Raw genomic sequence first — 21,589 nt, 5'->3', positions numbered from 1 at the left:
CCTTCTTCCCAGTTAATAACATGATAAATCTTTAAAATAATAAAACCTCAGCCAGTGCTATATTAAAAACAATTATCCATCTAATATTGCCGACCTAAACATCTGATCACGAATATCTATTGCTGCAGGACAGAATTTGGCCACTTGTCTCATAATATAAGGGGTATTGTCAGAGAGAAGCAACTGTACATAATCCTCCTCTGATCTCCTGGGAATTTACAGATAACAGGAAGTAAAAGCTCCATATGTAGATCCCAGAATATATAACCACAAAGCTTCGGATAAATCCTGCAAGATTTCCTATGGGATTTATTTTTGCAAGGGGGAGAGGGGAAATCACATAGAGAAATCTTGCTGAAAGGAGAGAATTTTTTTCACTTTTGAGTTGCTCTAAGAATATGACTTGTAATTCAAGTCCCTAATTCAAGCTATGATAGCCTTTCAACCATTTGTTTGATGCATCAGTGGCTGAGATACTGCCATATGAAAAAGAATGTAGTTCTACTGTTGATCTATTTCGCATATGCATTCGTTCTCAGTATGACACAGCAGAATTGCTGCACAAATGAAATTCAAATCAAATAATTAAGTATAGCTTTTTGATAAAAATGCATATCCCATTTGAAAATGACTAAGTGTGCATGTAAGTTTTTACAAAAGTACAAATACTGTATATAAGACCTTGAGAAGTATCTCTTGAGCTCACATGTGCCTAAATATCTAAGTCCAGGGACAACAATTAACCACACTCTGGACATAAACTTTTCCTTCTATACACAGAGAAGAATGTTCCCATTGGCATAACATTGGAAACTGCTACAACAACAGCAACAAAGGAAGAATGCTTCTAAAAATTTATTGGTTGTTGTATTAAATAACAATACGGTCATAGATCACTTCATTGATAGGAACAGTTTTAAAATACATATAATCCAAACACCTCCTGTATTCTTAAAACAACATCAATAGCTTATATTCAAGCTATCAAATAAATCTTTTTACACTTTAAAAATAACTATTAAACTGTATGTCTAAAATTGTGAATTTAATGTGAAGTGTGACTGATTTATATAACTGAATATAAATCTGCAGCAGTAAATCTTACATTAATGTAAGGATCTGACAATCCAAAGGAAAGAAAATGAAGTAATCTGCCAGTAAGAAGTCCTCAAGCTGGGGATCAGATCTTGTTCATGGAAACCATCTGGTTGGGACCCTCTAAGCCACACCAAACACAAATGATTTTTTAAAAAATCTATTCATTAATGCATCACAGCTGCACTGAGTGTTACTTCATTTTTCCATGGCAACATCCTTTCTGTTTCAAGGATCATATTACAGTTTTGGTAGCAACGTGTTCTTTTGCCAATACTGAACACACTTCTGTGTTAAGCACAAGGAATTATTACAAATTCTTGAAATAGAAACACCTCCCATTTTGATTATGTTAAGAATTTTGCTTGTGTGCATCTCTCCCGTATAACAGACCAATGAAGGATAGATGTGCTTTTGAAATCAGAAATGCAAGTAAAATATCAGATATTTATCTTATGTTTTTGATAACATGTGTAATACACAAAAAGCTTCATCTTCCATCCTAATATTAACACCAGATAGTATGCCAGGAAGAGGCTGAAATACCCTTGTAATATGACATAAAACCTAGCTAAATAATAAAAAAGAGTTTTACAAATAAAGTGGTTTTCAATTTTTTATGATGAGTAATTTAATGTGAAAAATCACAACATTTGACACTTCTTAAAATTAATTCATTTATATTATCTAAAAAATCATTCCATCCAACATATGAAGGAGGGCAGTATTGTGGCTTCACTACTTCACATACAGGACTAAGACTGAGATAGCTTCATAGATGCTGTCCAACGAGTTATCTTTTAGCTACCATCTGAACTAGGTCACTGAAGCAACCATTTTGTGCTCTGAACCAATACATTACACTAGAATGAACAGACAGACAGAACAGGCTGCTTGGACGTAACTTTGGCTATTTGAGTAGCCATCTGTAAACTTGGTTGTTTGGGATTTCCTGCACCCGCACAGAGCATTTAAGACTCTTCCAGAGCTGAGGAGTGCTTGGGATTTTTAAACTGGACTACAGATTCTATGATTCTCCATGCTGGGAGTTCCACATGAGATACAGATACCTAAATGTGGCTCTCCTGGGAGAAAGGCCTACACTGAAAAGCTTTATGACTTAGCTAGGCCTAGCTCCACCTAGTTTTCTATTTTAAAAAAATGAACCTGCCCTGCTGCTAGCTGGGAGTATCTGAGTGGGACCTGGCACTGAAGCAATATTTGGTTACAAAGATAAAGGGCTATGTCAAGATTTTGTACGCCATGATGTTTTGGTGCCCTAATCGCAAGCCAATTGTTGACCACACTATGACTCCTCTTGTTCTCAAGTGTTCTCCTCAAATATCTGAGGAGACATTGATAATCCTAACAGTAGAACTCTGAATTAGAAGTAGTAAGATCCTAGTATGAAAGCACAGGAATTGTTATAATGGCAGATAGTTCTGATGGATATATGAAAACATGCATCCTGCAGGTCTATTGTGGTATATCATTGCCCTCATAGGTGTAGAGAAAAAATGAACTCTAATATAATTATGTGAAACCTTCTTATGTTGATAAATGAATTTACATCTAGATTTGGATATAAACTGCAGTCCCAGACCTTTGTACGAGACCCATCTAAGTCCCACCTGACTGCAATGGGAAGAAAGGCTTTTGCATACTTTCAGGTTGCAGTTCTATATTTGGAACCAAAGGAATTCTGAGAATATTATTGGTTGTTGAAACTGGAGGGGGAATTCAAAATGGTATATACTACAGTACGAGTAAGCACAAATATAACACTGACTGTCTCAAATCTACATTCAGAGAAAGCATGATTAATGAGTGAAAATGTGTGTGTATGTGTGGGGAAATCTGTGAGTGAGAAAAGGTATCTGAAAAGACAATATTTTAGCTACTAATTTCCTAACATAGACAGTTTTATGTCATCATACAGCCTAAAGCAAGACTTTTAATATAATAAAATAAAATGAATAAGAAAAGCTGTTCAATGCCTCAAGTTCTGTAATTCTCCCTGACCATAAACCCTGATGGGTGAAAAAAGAAAAGAAAAAAAAAGGCTGCATTCAGGGAAGCGTATCACAGTTTGAATACACCAAGATAAAAATGAGACTTTCGCCTTTGCACTGAGCTTTTTCACTAATCTCTTTGCAATACAAAAAGCCTCTTCTTTCTCATTCTGTTGAAATGGGAAAGGAACATTATAAACTTCAGAAGGTAGGGTGTTAAAGCAAAGTTTGAACTTATTCTGAAGCCATATCCAGTTAGAACTGGATATGGAACAACTGATAGGTTCAAAATTGGGAAAGGAGTATGACAAGGCTGTATATTGCCCCCCTGCTTATTTAACATATGCAGAATACATCATTCAAAAGGCAAGACTGGATGAATCCCAAACTGAAATTAAGATTGCCAGATATGCAGATGATACCACTCTGATGGCAGAAAGTGAGGATGAATTAAAGAACCTCTTAATGAGGGTGAAAGAGGATAGCACCAAAAATGGTCTGAAGCTCAACATAAAAAAAACAAAAACCTAAGATCATGGCCGCTGGTCCCATCACCTCCTGGCAAATAGAATGGGAAGATATGGGGGCAGTGACAGATTTTACTTTCTTGGGCTCTATGATCACTGCAGATGGGGACAGCAGCCACGAAATTAAAAGACACCTGCTTCTTAGGAGGAAAGCAATGACAAACCTAGACAGCATCTTCAGAAGCAGAGACGTCGTCTTGCTATGAATAACTGAGTATTCGAATAGTGGAGTTCCTATAAAAGCATCACTAATCTGAACAACGAATCTGAGACATCCTATGAGACGTGCACAAAAACAAAGCATCAATTGCTATTGCTATTGTTACACATTATCACACAAACAGAACACACTGAACTGTATCTCCATTTAAATTTAAGCTTAATGTTCACTGGTTGTTGTGGGTTTTTCGGGCTCTTTGGCCGTGTTCTGAAAATTGTTCTAACATTTCGCCAGTCTCTGTGGCCGGCACCTTCAGAGGACTTTGTTTCTGGCAATAAAAATACAAAAATACAGGACCAACCAATGGGCTTGCAAGTATGACATGTTATGAAAGGGAAGAAAACCAATTGAATCACTAATAATTTGTTACATGAGGCTTCACCTCACTGTATGTACCTAATGGTATGATCGGCTCTGAGTTTTAAAATGAGATCTTGGAAAGCATCAAATACTTTATTCCTTTCCTCATCCCCACCTCCAAAACCTTACCTGAACTGTAAGGCGCTTAACTGCATTCCACACTATTCCAATATATTCTTTCATTGTTTCCTCGGGACTTTTTCTGCAGCCTTCAAGTGAGCTCAGCATGGCTTTCACGGGAACTGATAGTGGCCGTGACTCTTAAAATAAAAGGAAAATAAATAAATTCCAATATCCTTTACTGTACCACCATCCAACTAAAATCAGTTATCTTTACATTATATTGAGATAAATGGGAGTACAGTCATGCCCCGCTTAACGATTACCCCGCATAACGACGAATCCGCCTCACGACGATGGTTTCGCAATCGCAAAACGATGTTTTAATGGGTTTTTTTGCTTTGCAACGATCGGTTCCCTACTTCAGGAACCGATTCTTCGCATTACGACAATTAAAACAGCTGATCGTCTGGTTTTCAAAACGACCGCCAGCTGCTCAAAATGGCTCCCCAATGTTTTAGGAGGCATTTTTCACACTATAGGCACCGAAAATGGCCGCCCCATGGAGGATCTTCGCTGGAAGAGCAGGTATTCAGCCCATTGGACCGCATTGAACGGTTTTCAATGCATTTCAATGGGCTTTTTTTATTTCGCTTGACAATGTTTTCACTCTACAGCGATTTTGCTGGAACAAATTAACGTCATCAAGTGAGGCACCACTGTAGTTAATCACAACTACCTTGTTCCATTAATTTTAAGAACAATAACTAAGTATAGTTTTACTGGACTCAGAGAGTCAGTGCCATAAAAAGTTCAGACTAGAATATTCCACCACATTTTCTGTTACATTTTCATTTAAATAATGGACTCACTCAAACAAACTGCATAAAATCAGCAAATAATATGTATCTTCAGAATTACAAAGAAATAACTGCATTAGCAGGTATACAAAATTCAACATTTTTAGTAAGCAAATTTAGGAAATCTAAAGTCCCAGTAATGAGAACTAAACACCACTTCAGTAGAGTTTTTTTCTGGAACTGTTTATAACTTTTAATCATACATGAAGATCACTGTTATTTCAGAATTATCACAACAATCAGGGTGCTGCTTTTCTGGATCCCCTACCATTTAAATAAAATCTTTATGTCTGCAGATCAACTCACCTCCAACAGAGTTAAGTATCTTGTAAAGCAAGACATCAGATTGTTCCTACTAGGAATTGTCCTCTGAGTCATAGTGAACTACAAGGGTCATATGGGGCTGGCAAGAATACTTCTCTTGTGCAAATTATGAATTAGCGGCATTTGTATATGTGAAATGAGCCTATATTAAAAGTGTGCTGCTTTTAATATAGGCTAACACACTAACACAGTGCTTTACCCCTCTTAAATATACTGTATACTCTTAAGTATACTGACTGCAGTTGGCCATCTTTCAGCACATTCAGTTCCTTTGCTTTCCAACTGTACCACCCATGCTGTATACTATAGAGCTACAAAACCTAATGAGAACCAAACTGAGAGAATATGAAAACCCAGAACTTCCTGTGCCTAGGAAGAGGGATAAGCAGCCCTAAGTAATGTATTATTTTATGTAAACTAGCTTCAGAAACTTCCTGAACTAAAAAACATTACATTGCTAATTAACCACCATATATTACTGAGGAACTGTTTCTAGAGCTATTTTAAAACAATTTGTGGACAGAAAAGACATTTGAAGTGCATTCTTAATCTTCTGCTGCATAAGTTTACTAATGCTGCCATATATTTTATTCTAAGGCAACATTAACACTGGCATGCACAAGGAAACCTTCAGATGTGCAAGTGCCTCCATGTGTACATCAGTGTTCCATATTCACCATAAGCAACACACTAAGGTCATCATATCTCTCAATTTAAATTATTTTGAATATTCTTCCAAATTTTGTCAGAATTTTAACAATCTATTCTGTTATCCCTCCTATTTCATCGAAGCAAATTTGCAGTTGCACATACAGCTCAATACAAATTGAACTCATTTTGACAATGCATTCTTCTCAAAATAGTTTCAATACTAGTCAAATTATAACGGTTTTACTTACTAATCTAGGATTTACAACAATCTCCTCCAGGCAACACTTATAATTCATGAATTCTATATTCTTTTGTATAAGATGAATCTGCTATAAATAATTTTGTTTTTAAGCACTTACGGTATTTTTTAAAAAAGTCCCAAGCAGGAAAATATTAACACAGAAAAACAAAACATTACAATGTGCTCTTCATCAAAAAGAATAAAATCTTTTTGTATTCACTAACATGCAGGACAAAAACAAAATCTTTACAAAACAGTGTGGTTCAGTTTGTTTAAATGGATTACTGCCAGTATGTGAAAAGTACACAGGAAAAGTTCTTCTCCTCTCCAAATCTCAGAGGAAATATCAGATTTAAATAAAAATATTGTACTCTTTCATTTCTGGTTAACATACATCCTTGTTCATGCATCTGTTACACAGCGGGTATGAACAAACAAAAGCAATTCAAGTGAACTCAACAAAAATGTGTGATCTACTAATCTGATTGCTTTTGAATGATTTATCATCTGCTGCCTTATTTTCACAGGCTGCTGAAGTCTAAAATTACAAGAAACAACATGTTTGCATTCTAATAATGTCTGCTTATTAGATCTTAAACATAAAGGCTATAAATAAAGGTCTATGGTCCAACAATCTGTCTAGTGATTATTGCACAGTGTTCAGGCATTCAATATTTCTCCTATTCCTCCTCCTCCTTCGATATGTGCCATCAAGTTAGAATCAAACCATAGCAATCTCAATAAGGCCTTCAAAGTAAGTGACTGTTATTCTGAAACCAGGCAAAGAACTATCAAAACCCGAAAGCTACAGGGCAGTCTCTCTACTACACCACTTTGAATGAATTATATTGAAATGTCTAGCCTCTAAAATTTAACCTCTTCTGTTTCCAGAACAGGCAGCTTTTAGACTTCACAAGAGCTGTACGACTCAAATCTTAAATCTTACCCAGTATATAGAAGATGGGTCTGAAACATGAAATAACTGGTGTAACATTTCTCGACCTTACAGCAGCATATGATACTCTCCAACATTAATTGGTACTCAAACACCTCCTAACTAAAAATCATAGACTAACAGAAATGGTCACTCTTCTACTTCAAATTCAAAGATTCTCTGTTGAATTTCCAGGAAGGCACAGTCGCTGGAGAAATCAAATAAACTGTCTCTAACAGGGTAGTGTCCTGGCATCATTATCATATTTTTCCGTATATAAGACACTACTTTTTCCTAAAATCATTACACGAAAAATTGAGGGGTATCTTATACACGGAAGTAAGCTGAGGGGAGAACAAATGGCACATACCTTGACTTAGCTTCCTCCAATCACAAGCCTTATGGAACTGATGTCAGCTGATGCTGAACAAACCAATTGGAACACACTTTGTTGGAGGTAGAGCCTGTAGGCTCAGATGCAACAGAGACTTGTAATGTCCGAGCGTATTGAGCCCAGAGCCTGAATACTCAAAGCTAAGTTAAGATTTCTTAATATTGGGGTTAGAAAAGAGGGGCATCTTATAAAGTGAAAAATACAGTACTTTTTAACATTTATACAAATGGTCAACTGATATTCCCATATTACATTAATTTCATCTATGCCGATTGTCTCGGAAATCCAGTGGGAAAATTCTGAGGCCATCAAGCATAGCTAACCTCTGTATTACAATATCTTTCCTTATACTATAAAAACAACCAGTTGAAATCAACCCCTTTGAAAACATAAGTCTGTGTCTTTCACTTCAAGAACAGAGAAGCATGGGTGGGGGGGGGGGTTTCCAAGTTATCTCAGAAGGCAACATTTTGGAACATTGCCCAACCCCAAAGTATTTGAGCATCACTTTGATCAAATCCGGACCTATAAAAAACACTGTCTAAACACCAAATGGAAAGCTAATAAATAAATAAATAAATAAATAAATAAATAAATAAATAAATAAATAAATAAATAAATAAATAAATAAATAAATAAATAAATAAATAAATTGTCATTGTAAGTCTATACATTGTATACATATAAAACAAAATTCAGAAAGGCACCCAGAGATCAGATCCACATGCACACACATGTAAAAAAAAAAATCCCCAAACACTCCCCTCCACTAAAAATCCCCCACTAAAAATGCAAATATCTACGCCGCAGGCTATGTAACACTGTCCAACTGTTCACTACTTGTGGTCTTTAAGTTCATTATTAAGTGCAATTATAGCCCTGGGATAAAAACTATTCAGAAAACATATGGTCCAAGTCTTAATTGTTGTATATCATCTGCCAGACAGCAACAGTTCAAATAAGTTGTAAGCAGGATGGGAAAAGTCTCTAAGGATGTTATGTGACTTCCTCAGACAGTGGGATGTGAAGATGTCATCCAGGGATGATAGCTGGAGCAATTTTAATGGTTCTGTGTAGAGCTTTTTTGTCCGCTACAGAGCGACTCCCAAACCATACAAGAATGCCATCGGTTAGGACACTCTCAATGGTGCTATGATAGTAGGACAGAAGTAAATGCTGAGATAAATTTAACTCCCCGAGCATTCTCAGGAAATACAGCCTCTTCTGTGCCTTCTTCACCAGCATGTTGGCATTTATAGTCTATGAGAGGTCCTCTGAGATGTAAGTGCCCAGAAATTTAAAACTACCAACCCTCTCCAATTCCTCGCCATTGATGTACAGTGGTAAATGTACATTTCTCTTTCTCCTAAAATCAATTATGAGTTTTTTTAGTTTTTTTGATGCTAAATGTAAGATTATTTTCTTTGCACCAGAGTATCAACTCTTGTACTTCCTTTCTGTAAGCAGACTCATTGTTCTTATTTATGAGCCTCATCACTGTTGTATTATCCGCAAATGATGTTGTGTCCATTGTACTCCATACTGTATTGAGCCACTTAGAACATCAGGGAACTTATGCGAGGCTGTTGTTTGTGGATTATAGCTCTGCTTTTAATACCATTCTACCAAATAGGTTGTTTTTTAAAATGATCAACCTGGGATTACCTCAGGAGATCTGCATGTGGATAAAGGATTTTCTTTATAAAGATAGGCCACAGTCAGTAAGGATGGGATTTCACCATTCTTCTACCCTGGTACTAAGTACAGGAGCTCCCCAGGGCTGTGTGCTAAGTCCCTTCCTCTATTCCCTGTACACACATGATTGCACCCCACTGTATAACACCAATGCAATTATTAAATTTGCAGATGATACGACAGTGGTGGGGCTCATAAATAAGAACAATGAGTCTGCTCATAGAAAGGAAGTACAAAGGTTGATACTATGGTGTAAAGAAAATCATCTCACACTTAACATCAAAAAAACTAAAGAACTCATAATTGATTTTAGGAGGAAGAGAAATGTACATTTACCACTGTACGTACATAAACAGTGAGGAAGTGGAGAGAGTTGGTAGTTTTAAATTTCTGGGTACTTACATCTCAGAGGACCTCTCATGGACTATAAATGCCAACATGCTAATGAAGAAGGCACAGAAGAGGCTGTATTTCCTGAGAATGCTCGGGGAGTTAAATTTATCTCAGCATTTACTTCTGTCCTACTATCATAGCACCATTGAGAGTGTCCTAACCTATGGCATTCTTGTATGGTTTGGGGGTCGCTCTGTAGCGGACAAAAAAGCTTTACAGAGAACCATTAAAATTGCCCAGAATATCATCGGGCTCCAGATACCAACCCTGGATGACATCTTCACATCCCGCTGTCTAAGGAAATCACATAGCATCCTGAGAGACTCTTCCCATCCTGCTTATAACTTTTTGAACTGTTACCATCTGGCAGAAGATATAGAATAATTACGACTCGGACCACACGTTTTCTCAATAGTTTTTATCCCAGAGCTATAATTGCAATTAATAATGAGCTTAAAGACCACCAGTAGTGAATAATTAGTTGGACTGTGTTACTTGGCCTGCGGTGTAGATGTTTGTATTTTTAGTGGGGGACTTTTAGTGGGTGGGGAGTGTTTGGGGAATTTTATATGTGTGCATGTGTCTGGTCTCTGGGTGTCTGTGAATTTCGTTGTATGTGTATATACTTACAATGACAATAAATTATTATTATTATTATTATTATTATTATTATTATTATTATTATTACTACTACTACTACTACTACTACTACTACTACTACTACTACTACTACTACTACTACTACATTTAATAATAGTGTTGGTGTTATTTAGTGGGATGCAATCATGTGTGTACAGGGAATAGAGGAAAGGACTTAGCACACAGCCTGGGGGAGCTCCTATACTTAGTACCAAAGCAGAAGAATGGTGAGGTCCCATCCTTACTGACTGTGGCCCATCTGTCAGAAGGTCCTTTATCCACATGCAGATCTTCTGAGGTAATCCCAGGTTGATCATTTTAAAAAACTACCTATTTAGTAGAATGGCATTAAAAGCAGAGCTATGATCCATAAACAACAGCCTCGCATAAGTTCCCTGTTGTTCCAAGTGACTCAATACATTATGGAGAACAATGGACATAGCATCATTAGTAGATCTATTTCTCCTGTATGCAAATTGCCATAGTCCAAAGAAGGTGGAAGACTAGCCTTAATGTAATTCAGCACCAGTCTCTCAAAACATTTCATAAGAACAGATGTTAAAGCTACTGGTCTATAATAATTGAGAAATACCACAGCTGACTGCTTGGGGACTGGCACTATAATTGATGTCTTCAGGAAAGTGGGGACAGAACACTGCAACAAGGATAGATTGAAAATATCCGTAAAAATTCTAGCTAATTCTGCTGGAGTTTTTACGGCTGCTGTCAGAAATAACATACTTAGGAAACTGGCTGGGTCAGACTGGGGTGCATATCCACAAACAATGTATGAATAATAGCTTTGTTCCCGTCTTACACTACAACAGATTTTGATAAATGGATAAATACTGTACTGAAAAGTGTCTGCTACCAGGACAAGATTATAGATGGACAATAATAGATTCCAAAGTAAAGTAGGAATATAAAAGAATAATCAAGTAAAACTGGGCTATTTGGATAAGAGACAAATTTCCTGTGACTATAGAGAAATTAAATCACTGCACCACTTACGTTCATGCAATTTATGGCCCACCAAGTGCATGAAAGAAGATCTAGCAAATGGCCCAGATAACACTATTAAAGTAGTGCACTTCTGGTCAAAATTAGTCTAATTATGATAATATTTTAATTTGTTTTTAATTCTACTGTGTGTGTTTAGTCGTTTAGTCGTGTCCGACTCTTCGTGACCCCATGGACCAGAGCACGCCAGGCCCTCCTGTCTTCTACTGCCTCCCGGAGTTGTGTCAGGTTCATGTTGGTTGCTTCGCAGACACTGTCCAGCCATCTCATCCTCAGTCGTCCCCTTCTCCTCTTGCCGTCACACCTTCCTAACATCAGGGTTTTTTCCAAGGACTCTTTTCTTCTCATGAGATGGCCAAAGTACTGGAGCCTCAGCTTCAGGATCTGTCCTTCCAGTGAGCACTCAGGGTTGATTTCCTTTAGAACTGATAGGTTTGTTCTCCTTGCAGTCCAGGGGATTCTCAAGAGCCTCCTCCAGCACCACAATTCAAAGGCATCAATTCTTCGGCGGTCTGCTTTCTTTATGGTGCAGCTCTCACTTCCATACATCACGACAGGAAAAACCATAGCTTTGACTATTCGGACTTTTGTTGGCAATGTGATGTCTCTGCTTTTCAAGATGCTGTCAAGATTTGTCATCACTTTCCTCCTAAGGAGAAGGCGTCTTTTAATTTCAGGGCTGCTGTCTCCATCTGCAGTGATCATGGAGCCCAGGAAGATAAAATTTGACACTGCCTCCATATCTTCCCCTTCTATTTGCCAGGAGGTGATGGGACCAGTGGCCATGATCTTAGTTTTTTTGATGTTGAGTTTCAGACCGTTTTTTGCACTCTCCTCTTTCACTCTCATTACAAGGTTCTTTAATTCCTTCTCACTTTCTGCCATCAGAGTGGTATCATCTGCATATCGGAGGTTGTTGATATTTCTTCCGGCAATCTTAATTCCGGCTTGGGTTTCTTCCAGTCCAGCCTTCCGCATGATGTATTCTGCATATAAGTTAAATAAGCTGGGGGACAGTATACAGCCTTGCCGTACTCCTTTCCCAATTTTGAACCACTCAGTTGTTCCATGACCAGTTCTGACTGTTGCTTCCTGTCCCACATATAGGTTTCTTAGGAGATGGATAAGGTGGTGAGGCACTCCCATTTCTTTAAGGACTTGCCATAGTTTGCTGTGGTCCACACAGTCAAAGGCTTTGGCATAGTCAATGAAGCAGAAGCAGATATTTTTCTGGAACTCTCTGGCTTTCTCCATAATCCAGCGCAAGTTAGCAATTTGGTCTCGAGTTCCTCTGCCTCTTCGGAATCCAGCTTGTACTTCTGGGAGTTCTCGGTCCACATACTGCTGAAGCCTACCTTGGAGGATTTTGAGCATAACCTTGCTAGCGTGTGAAATGAGTGCAATTGTACGGTAGTTGGAGCATTCTTTGGCACTGCCTTTCTTTGGGATTGGGATGTAGACTGATCTTTTCCAATCCTCTGGCCACTGTTGAGTTTTCCAAACTTGCTGGCATATTGAATGTAGCACCTTAACAGCATCATCTTTCAAGATTTTAAGTAGTTCAACTGGAATGCCATCACCTCCACTAGCCTTGTTGTTAGCCAGGTTTTCTAAGGCCCACTTGACTTCGCTCTCCAGGATGTCTGGCTCAAGGTCAGCAACTACATTGTCTGGGTTGTCCGGGATATCCAAATCTTTCTGATATAATTCCTCTGTGTATTCTTGCCACCTCTTCTTGACGTCTTCTGCTTCTGTTAGGTCCCTCCCATTTTTGTCTTTTATCATGTTCATTTTTGCGCAAAATGTTCCTCTAGTATCTCCAATTTTCCTGAACAGATCTCTGGTCTTTCCTTTTCTGTTATCTTCCTCTATTTCTTTGCATTGTTCATTTAAGAAGGCCCTCTTGTCTCTCCTTGCTATTCTTTGGAAGTCTGCATTCAATTTTCTGTAACTTTCCCTATCTCCCTTGCATTTTGCTTCCCTTCTCCTCTCTGCTATTTCTAAGGCCTCGTTGGACAGCCACTTTGCTTTCTTGCATTTCCTTTTCTTTGGGATGATTTTCGTTGCTGCCTCCTGGACAATGTTACGAGCCTCTATCCAAAGTTCTTCAGGCACTCTGTCCACCAAATCTAGTTCCTTAAATCTGTTCTTTACTTCCACTGTGTACTCATAGGGGATTTGGTTTAGATTATACCTGAGTGGCCCAGTGGTTTTTCCTACTCTCTTCAGTCTAAGCTTTAATTTTGCTATGAGAAGCTGATGATCAGAACCGCAGTCAGCTCCAGGTCTTGTTTTTGCTGACTGTATAGAGCTTCTCCATCTTTGGCTGCAGAGAATATAATCAATCTGATTTCGATATTGCCCATCTGGTGATTTCCATGTATAGAGTCGCCTCTTGTGTTGTTGGAAAAGAGTGTTTGTGATGACCAGCTTATTCTCTTGACAAAACTCTATTAGCCTTTGTCCTGCTTCGTTCTGAACTCCAAGGCCAAACTTCCCTGTTGTTCCTTTTATCTCTTGGCTCCCTACTTTAGCATTCCAGTCCCCTAGAATGAGAAGAACATCTTTCTTTGGTGTCAGTTCTAGAAGGTGTTGTAAATCTTCATAGAATTGTTCAATTTCAGTCTCCTCAGCAATGCTGGTTGGTGCATAAACTTGGATTATTGTGATGTTGAATGGTCTGCCTTGGATTCGTATTGACATCATTCTATCATTTTTGAGATTGTATCCCATTACAGCTTTCCCCACTCTTTTGTTGACTATGAGGGCTACTCCATTCCTTCTACGGGATTCTTGCCCACAGTAGTAGATATGATAATCATCTGAGCTGAATTCGCCCATTCCTGTCCATTTTAGTTCACTGATGCCCAGGATGTCGATGTTTATTCTTGCCATCTCCTGTTTGACCACCTCCAGCTTCCCAAGGTTCATAGATCTTACATTCCAGGTTGCTATGCAGTATTTTTCTTTGCAGCATTGGACTTTCCTTTCACTTCCAGGCACATCCACAGCTGAGCGTCCTTTCGGCTTTGGCCCAACCACTTCATTAGCTCTGGAGCTACTTGTACGTGTCCTCCACTCTTCCCCAGTAGCATGTTGGACGCCTTCCGACCTGAGGGGCCCATCTTCCAGCATCATATCTTTTAGCCTTTTGTTTCTGATCATGGGGCGTTCTTGGCAAAGATACTGGAGTGGCTTGCCATTTCCTACTCCAGGTGGATTGCGTTTAGTCGGAACTCTCCACTATGTCCTGTCCGTCTTGGGTATCCCTGCACGGCATAGCCCATAGCTTCTCTGAGTTACTCAAGCCCCTTCGCCACGACAAGGCAGCAATCCATGAAGGAGTTTAATTCTACTAATATGAAATATTTAATTCTACTAATATTTCATATACATTCATAATTTTAAATTGTGCAAAACTCAGATACAAATAAAGAAGGTGAGATATTAAAGGAGTAGTTCTATTACCCCAGTGAGCTTCCATGGCCAAGAAGGAATTTAAACCCTGGTCCAGAGTCCTAGTATGTTACTCTACCAACTGTAACATATCCATTGTTTTTGTAGTCATTATCACATAAAAATTACTCCCAGATTGTGGAATGCACTCTTTCAGGAAGCAAAGTTGTTCCCTCCCTCTACCTTCCTTTTTAGGCAGGCTTTTAATTGATTTAGAGAATTAAGAATCACTCAGAGATGCAGTATATATAATTTTCCCCTACTGAATTCAGGTATGTTTTAGGTACAGTGGAACCTCTACTTACGAACTTAATCCATCCCAGAAAATGTTCGTTAGTTGAAACATTCATAAGTAGAAGCAAAATTTCCCATAGGAATGCACTGAAAACCATTTAATCCTTTCTGGCTGTTTTTCGTTCGTATCTAGAGGCGCTGTTCGCAAGCGGCGCTGTTCGCAAGTTCCTATGGGAACTAATGCAAAGCTGGTTAATCCATCTTCTACCACTAGGGGGAGAATTTTTCTTCTAAGATGAACTTAGGTCAAAATAAGGGCAGGAAAGGACACAAACAAAATAAAAAGGAATTGGAAAGAAAGAGAAGGAAAAACTCATAGTGACACTCTTTAAAGTATTTATCTGGAAATAAAACAAGCAGCAAACTCTCTACTGCTAGTTTCATCTCTGGCCCAATTTTAAGGCCAGACTGATCTCTCTCTTGCCATGATAGGCTCACTCAGGAGGTAGAACAATCCATTTAACCTTACAATTTTACCGTAGTAGATTCTAATCACCCCTTTCTTTAAAGTTGTTTGCTTTAGCTCCCTGACAGTTGTGCTGGAAATTCAGATTTGGAATTTGGATTTTAAATCATTCAAATTTCTTATCCTCTTCATTTTTGAATCATTTTCTTATTCCTTTTCTCATGTTCTCCATTTCTTAGATACTAACTCACTATTGGAAACTCTTTTCCTTGTTTTTTTTATTGCTTCTTTTTTTTTTCTTCTCTGTCAGTACCGTTCCTAACCTATAAGGTTATAAATATTAAGATTAGGGATTCCTTAATTGCAAACACAGTGCTGCACAATTCCAAAAGGTTATTGAGCAAAAAAAAAAGTGGAATTTAAGTCAAAAATTAAAATTTGTTTAAAAAGCCAAATAAAAAAGAATAGGAAAGGGGATTTCATAACTTTAGATTAATGTTAACTTCCCCGATTTCTTCAGCCGGAGTTTGATATGTTATGCTAATAGATGACAGATGCATCATTATTCCTAAGACTCTAAAGCTTCACTGAGAGCTACAGAAAATGTTTTTTAAAAAATAAATAAGTCTCCAAACCATCTGCTCACAGGCCCAAAATCCAATTTGCCCCCAAAAATGTATTCAGCATCCTCCAGGCCGTTTGAGGACTCTTTATGTTATATAAACAGATTATGCAAGAAATGAGATAAAAACTATGGCCCTCCATCTTTAGAAGTATTTCCCAGAGTTCAGAGTTCCTTATACATGTCAAGGATCCTTCCCTTCAATATGTTAAGTAAAACTATACATGTTATATAATTCTATGATTTTTCTTGGCAATCTTTCACTCAGTCTGAAGTGACCAGCAGCTGTTTTTGTGTGATAAGAAGCCTCCCTCAAGAGCTTTGCGGAATGCTCAGCAGTGGAAATATGGGAGTGGGGAACACATTGCAAGGGGTTAAGTCTTGGCCCCAAGATCCCATAAACATTTTTCTGTCTCCCAACAATATAGGAACAAGGCCAAGCACAGTGCATCTCAGTGTATATGCAAAACATACACTTGTGTTATTCCCTAAATAAATAGTCTTTATTTCAATAGAAATGGGTTGCCTCCATTTCCCAAATAGTTAACAGGCAGAAAATAATCTCCCAGGCTTTATATTCTCTGTAATGCTTGTTCCTCTCACAGATATAATTTCTCAATGTAATGTAATCGACTGAAATAAAGGGACATTTGTTAACAAAGCCATTTTTGTTTCAATTATTAAGGCTATGGCCCTATGAACACTCTTTTAGAAATATGTGCACACAGAACTCAAGGCCATGGGACATAATGGGAAGATTCAAGTAAACAGGAAAAGGAATGGGTTTCATGTACCTGCACGCTATTTTAAAGTGTGATGGGTAACAGAGGACTTTAAATTTAAAAGCAAATGGTCTGAAAAATTAAGTACAAAAGCAATAGCTGTCAAATAGAGGGACATCAATCAGAAAAATGATGATTCATTTTGATTCATGATTCATCAAGACTGACAAATCACAAATTATGAATTTACCATTTTTCTGACAAATAGATTTATCAGTTTGTTTTTTTACTTTAAAACCCTATAAAACAATCCCCCAGGCACCCAGAGACACCAAATTTGCAGGGAAGCTTCCTCTCTCTCCCCTCAACAATCCCTCCAAGCTTGATTAAAATTGCAGGGAAGCTTATCCTGAATCTCTTCTACAGGCCCTGCAAGTTTGGTGAAGTTTGGGTTTTGGACATTCGAGTTGAATTCTCACAAGGAGCCCCTCCCCCAAAAAATTATCTCCAAGCACCTGGAGACACCAAAATTACAGTAAAGCTTCTACTGACTCCGCTACAATCCCTCAAAGTTGGTGAAGATTAGATTTCAGATTTCCAAGTTATACACCCAAAAAGTGCCCCCCATGAGCCCTTTAGCAGCTCGCTTGGGGAAACCCAATCTTCACCAAACGTGGAGGGATTGTATAGGAGAGTCAGTAGAAGCTTCTTTGTGTTTTTGGTATCTCCAGGTGCCTGGAAGAAACTTCCCTGGGAGGGTGTCTCTTTGTGGGTGTATAACTTGGACATCCAAAACCCAATTCAAATGCAGCATCCACACCAGAATCAAAGAACATGAAAAACACTGCAGACTAAAGCAACCAGAAAAATCAGCAATAGCTGAACATGCCAAGAAACAAGCTGAACATGAAATCCTATTTCAAAATACAGAAGTACTGGACAACACCAGCAATCATTATGTTAGACTACACAGGGAAGCCACTGAAATCCACAAACATCAGCAAAGCTTCAACAAAAAAGAAGAAAGTCTAAAACTCAACAGAGTCGGGCTCCCTGCACGGAAAAATACAACATGCAAAAAGGTCAACAAACTCTATGCAGCCACAAGGACTGGCTAACGTAGAGACTAGCTAACAACATCCATCAATCACTGTGACAGGTCATTTCCCCCCTTATCACAACAATACACCCATAACAAAAAACACTGTGATCACCATAATCACCGAATGTTATGAAAAGGACAAAAAGCTGATCCCCCAGCTACAATTACTCAACTACCCCACACACTACACCAGAACACAGACAGAGTTCTGACTTCTGTCCTCTGAAGATGCCAGCCACAGAGACTGGAGAAACATTAGGAAGAAAAACCTCCAGAACACGGCCAAACAGTCCAAAAAATCTATAACAACCAAAAGAAACATTATTTATAAAGAAGAGATCTTTATATGCGCATTCCCTCTAATAACTTTTTTCACTGAGAAATTAAAATTAATTTCATCAAATTAGTAGAAACCAACTGCATTAATTGCTAACATTATTTAAGAGACACTGATACCTCAAAAGACAAGATGCAAAATTAAAGACACCTATTATGGTATTTCCCCTTCACCGATTGCTGCCTTGTTGTGGTGAAGGGGCCTGAGTAATTCAGAGAAGCTATGGGCTACGCCGTGCAGGGACACCCAAGACAGACAGGTCATAGTGGTGGGTTCTGACTAAACGCGATCCACCTGGAGCAGGAACTGGCAAGCCACTCCAGCATTCTTGCCAAGAAAACCCCATGAACAGAAACAAAAGTCTAAAAGATATGACGCTGGAAGATGAGCCCCTCAGGTCAGAAGGCATCCAACATGCTACTGAGTAAGAGCGGAGGACAAGTACAGTGGGCCCTCGACTTGCGAACTTAATCCATTCTGGAAGGAAGTTCGTAAGTTGAAGTACCATCTCCCATTGAAATGCATGGGAACAGAATTAATCCGTTCCAGCATTTAAAAAACAAAAATAAAATAAAAATAAAAAGAGCAAGTCCCACGCTGGGACTGCACACACACACACACACACACACACACACACACACACACACACACACACACACACACACAACACACACACACCACAGAAACATAACCCCCCCAGTCCAAACCCACCCTTCAAAACCCACACAGAAAAGTTTTTTAAAAAGGACTTACCAGTCTGAAGGCAGCCGGTGCTCCGCTGCCTCCGCACGGCCGGGGGCGAGCGGCCAGGCACCTGGCCAGCTCTAGCCTCCCGGTGCTCCACTGCCTCCGCCGCGGCCGGAGCTTTCAAAGGGCTTCCTCCACTGTTGGGGAAATCCCTTTGAAAGCTCAGAAGCCAAAAAGGCAGGGAGAAAGGGCGGGAAATTCGAATTTCCTGCCCTTCCTCTCTGCCTTTGGAGCTTTCAAAGGGCTCCCTACAATGTCGGGGGAAAGCCCTTTGAAACCTCTGAAGGCATCGACCGCAGCGGTGGGGACCCCCAGGAGGGTCTCCCATGGTAGCAGGCAAGCCCTGGGAGACCTCCCTGGGGGTCCCCGCCACCACGATCAGTGCCTTCAGAGGTTTCAAAGGGCTTTCCCCCAACATTGGAGGAAGCCCTTTGAAAGCTCCAAAGACAGGGAGGAAGGGCAAGAAATTCGAATTTCCTGCCCTTCCTTCCTGCCTTTTTGCCTTTGGAGCTCTCAAACGGCTTCTTCCGCATATTTTTTTTGATTTGCATCTTGATTCCGCGTTTGCAAGTAGGGGCTCTAATTTCCTATGAGATCGGGTTCATGACCCGAAACGTTCGTAACGAGGGCTGTTCGTAAGTCGAGGGCCCACTGTACAAGTAGCTCCAGAGCTAATGAAGTGGTTGGGCCAAAGCCAAAAGGACACTCAGCTGCAGATGTACGTGACAGTGAAAGGAAAGTCTGATGTTGCAAGGAAAAATATTGTATATGAACCTCAATGATCTTATAATCTATAAACTTTAGAAAGTTGGATGTGGTCAGACAGGAGATGGCAAGAATAAACATTGACATCCTGAGCATCAGTGAACTAAAATGGATGGGAATGAGCGAATTCAATTCAGACGATTATCATATCTACTATTGTAGGCAAGAACCCGTAGAAGAAATGGAGTAGCCCTCATAGTCAAGAGAAGTGTGGGAAAAGCTGTACTGGGATACAATCTCAAAAATGATAGAATGATTTCAATATGAATCCAAGGCAGACCTTTCAACATCACAGTAATCCAACTTTATGCACCAACCACCAATGCTGAAGAGGCTGAAATTGACCAGTTCTATGAAGACTTACAACACTTTCTAGAAATGACACCAAAGAAAGATGTTCTTCTCATTACAGGGAACTGAAATGCTAAAGTAGGGAGTCAAGAGATAAAAGGAACAACAGATAAATTTGGCCTTGGAGTTCAAAATGAAGCAGGGCAAAGACTAATAGAGTTTTGTCAAGAGAACAATCTCTGGTCATCACAAACACTCTTTTCCATCAACACAAGAGGCTACACATGGACATCACCAGATGGGCAATATCGGAATCAGATTGATTATATTCTCTGTAGCCAAAGATGGAGAACCTCTATGCAGTCGGCAAAAACAAGACCTGAAGCTAATTGTGGCTTTGATCATCAGCTTCTTATAGCAAAATTCAAGCTTAAACTGAAGAAAGTAGGAAAACCCACTGGGCTAGTCAGGTATAATCTAAACCAAATCCCTTATGAATACACAGTGGAGGTGAAGAAGAGATTTAAGGAACTAGATTTGGTGGACAGAGTGCCTGAAAAACTATGGATGGAGGCGCGTAACACTGTACAGGAGGCAGCAACATAAAACATCCCAAAGAAAAGGGAAGGGAAGAAAGCAAAGTGATGGTATTCCAGTGGAACTATTTAAAATCTTAAATGATGACATGGTTAAGGTGCTATACTCAATATGCCAGCAAGTATGGAAAACTCAGCAGTGGCCAGAGGATTGGAAAAGATCAGTCTATATCCCAGTCCCAAAGAAGGGCAGTGCCAAAGAATGCTCCAACTACCGTACAGCTGCACTCATTTCACATGCTAGCAACGTTATGCTCAAAATCCTACAAGGTAGGCTTCAGCAGTATATGGACCAAGTACTCCCAGAAGTACAAACTGGATTTTGAAGGGGCAGAGGAACTAGAGACCAAATTTCTAACATACATTGGATTATGGAGAAAGCTAGAGAGTTCCAGAAAAACATCTACTTCTGCTTCATTGACTATGCAAAAGCCTTTGACTGTGTGGACCACAACAAACGATGGCAAGTTCTTAAAGAAATGGGAGTGCCTGACTGCCTTATCTCTCTCCTGAGAAATCTATATGTGCGACAGGAAGCAACAGTTAGAACTGAATATGGAACAACTGATTGGTTCAAAATTGGGAAAGGAGTATAACAAGGCTGTATACTGTCTCCCTGCTTATTTAACTTATATGCAGAATACATCATGCGGAAGGCTGGACTGGATGAATCCCAAGCCAGAATTAAGACTGCCGGAAGAAATATCAACAACCTCAGATATGCAGATGATACTACTCTGATGGCAGAAAGCGAAGAGGAATTAAAGAACCTCTTAATGAGGGTGAAAGAGGAGAGCGCAAAAAATGGCCTGAAGCTCAACATCCA

General features: G+C 39.2%; 1 protein-coding gene across 5 annotated transcripts in view; it reads right to left on the bottom strand.

The window, feature by feature from the left end:
* Positions 1–21,589, bottom strand: part of VPS13B (vacuolar protein sorting 13 homolog B) — a 495,255-nt gene that overhangs the window by 257,616 nt on the left and 216,050 nt on the right. For all 5 annotated transcript variants that reach the window (XR_012086959.2, XM_020785369.3, XM_020785367.3 and 2 more), the window contains exon 22: positions 4,344–4,474. Coding sequence is in view for 4 of the 5 variants with exons in the window: in XM_020785369.3 (XP_020641028.3) it covers positions 4,344–4,474 (131 nt within the window). In the remaining variant the exon portion in view is untranslated. The remainder of the gene's footprint in view (positions 1–4,343; positions 4,475–21,589) is intronic.

Source organism: Pogona vitticeps, chromosome 4 (genome assembly GCF_051106095.1).
Source record: "Pogona vitticeps strain Pit_001003342236 chromosome 4, PviZW2.1, whole genome shotgun sequence".
Taxonomy (NCBI): domain Eukaryota; kingdom Metazoa; phylum Chordata; class Lepidosauria; order Squamata; family Agamidae; genus Pogona; species Pogona vitticeps.
The sequence above is the reverse complement of the archived record's forward strand: the minus strand, read 5'-3'. Positions and strand labels throughout refer to the sequence as shown.